Here is a 1134-nt window from a genome sequence, read left to right as displayed (position 1 = left end):
CCCCCGGCTCTGGCTCTGGCTCCACCCCCGGCTCTGGCTCTGGCTCTACCCCCGGCTCTGGCTCTGGCTCCACTCCCGGCTCCGGCTCTACTCCTGGCTCCGGCTCCGGCTCTACTCCTGGCTCCGGCTCCGGCTCTACTCCGGGCTCCGGCTCCGGCTCCACTCCGGGCTCTGGTTCTGGTTCCACCCCCGGCTCTGGCTCCACCCCCGGCTCCGGCTCCGCCCCTGGCTCCGGCTCCGCCCCGGGCTCCGGTTCGGTCCCTGATCATTGTGCCGAGCACTACCTCGATCTCTGTGTGGTCTGCGACTCCGGCTACGTCCTCCATGCTGAGGTGTCTCCGACGGATCTGACCACCGAGTGTGTGGCTTCCGCCACCGGGGCCTGCCCTGCTGGCACCACCAAGGGTATGTTGTTTGATATCCCCGGGAAGGCCGACCAGGCTGCCTGCATGTCTCTGGTCATGGGCGTCCAGCCGGACCCGCGCTGCGTTACTGGCGGCTACTCCATGGCCAGCGAGACCCCTCTCTGCTTCGAGTGTGTCCTCGGCTCGACCATCGCGGGCTCTGCCGTCAAGTGCAGCGAGCCCGTCTGCGAGGGGCTCCTCCCGGCTGACCCGGCCAATGCTGGCTCCTGTGCCGACTGCCGGTCGCTCCAGGCCTCGGGCTGCAGCACGGCCGAGATTGATGCCTCCGGCGCCTGTATCTGTGCCGAGTGCGATGCCTCCCTGATCACCGCTCTGCGCCCTGGTCATGCCGATGTCACTTGTGCCCAAACTTGCGACGAGAATGCCCTCATGGTGCCAGTCTTCATTCCCTCGCCGGGCTCCGGCTCTGGCTCCGCCCCTGGCTCCGGCTCCGCTCCGGGCTCCGGCTCTACTCCGGGCTCCGGCTCTGCTCCGGGCTCCGGCTCTGCTCCGGGCTCCGGTTCTGGTTCCACCCCGGCCTCCGGCTCCGACTCCACTCCGGGCTCTGGCTCCACTCCGGGCTCTGGCTCTGGCTCCACTCCGGGCTCTGGCTCTGGCTCCACTCCGGGCTCTGGCTCTGGCTCCACTCCGGGCTCTGGCTCCGGCTCCACTCCGGGCTCCGGCTCCGGTTCTACCCCTGGTTCCGATTCCGGTTCCACTCCGGGCTCCG

The 1134-nt window shown here is 69.6% G+C and overlaps 1 protein-coding gene across 1 annotated transcript in view; it reads left to right on the top strand.

The window, feature by feature from the left end:
• H696_02628 (hypothetical protein) overlaps nucleotides 1–1134 on the top strand; it is a gene marked incomplete at its 3' end in the record, with an annotated part of 3322 nt that overhangs the window by 1072 nt on the left and 1116 nt on the right. Inside the window, exons 3-4 of the mRNA XM_009496540.1 lie at nucleotides 3–252; nucleotides 279–1134. Coding sequence (XP_009494815.1) covers nucleotides 3–252; nucleotides 279–1134 — 1106 coding nt within the window. The remainder of the gene's footprint in view (nucleotides 1–2; nucleotides 253–278) is intronic.

Source organism: Fonticula alba (genome assembly GCF_000388065.1).
Source record: "Fonticula alba strain ATCC 38817 unplaced genomic scaffold supercont2.4, whole genome shotgun sequence".
Classification (NCBI taxonomy): domain Eukaryota; order Rotosphaerida; family Fonticulaceae; genus Fonticula; species Fonticula alba.
This window is presented reverse-complemented; position numbering and strand designations above follow the sequence as displayed.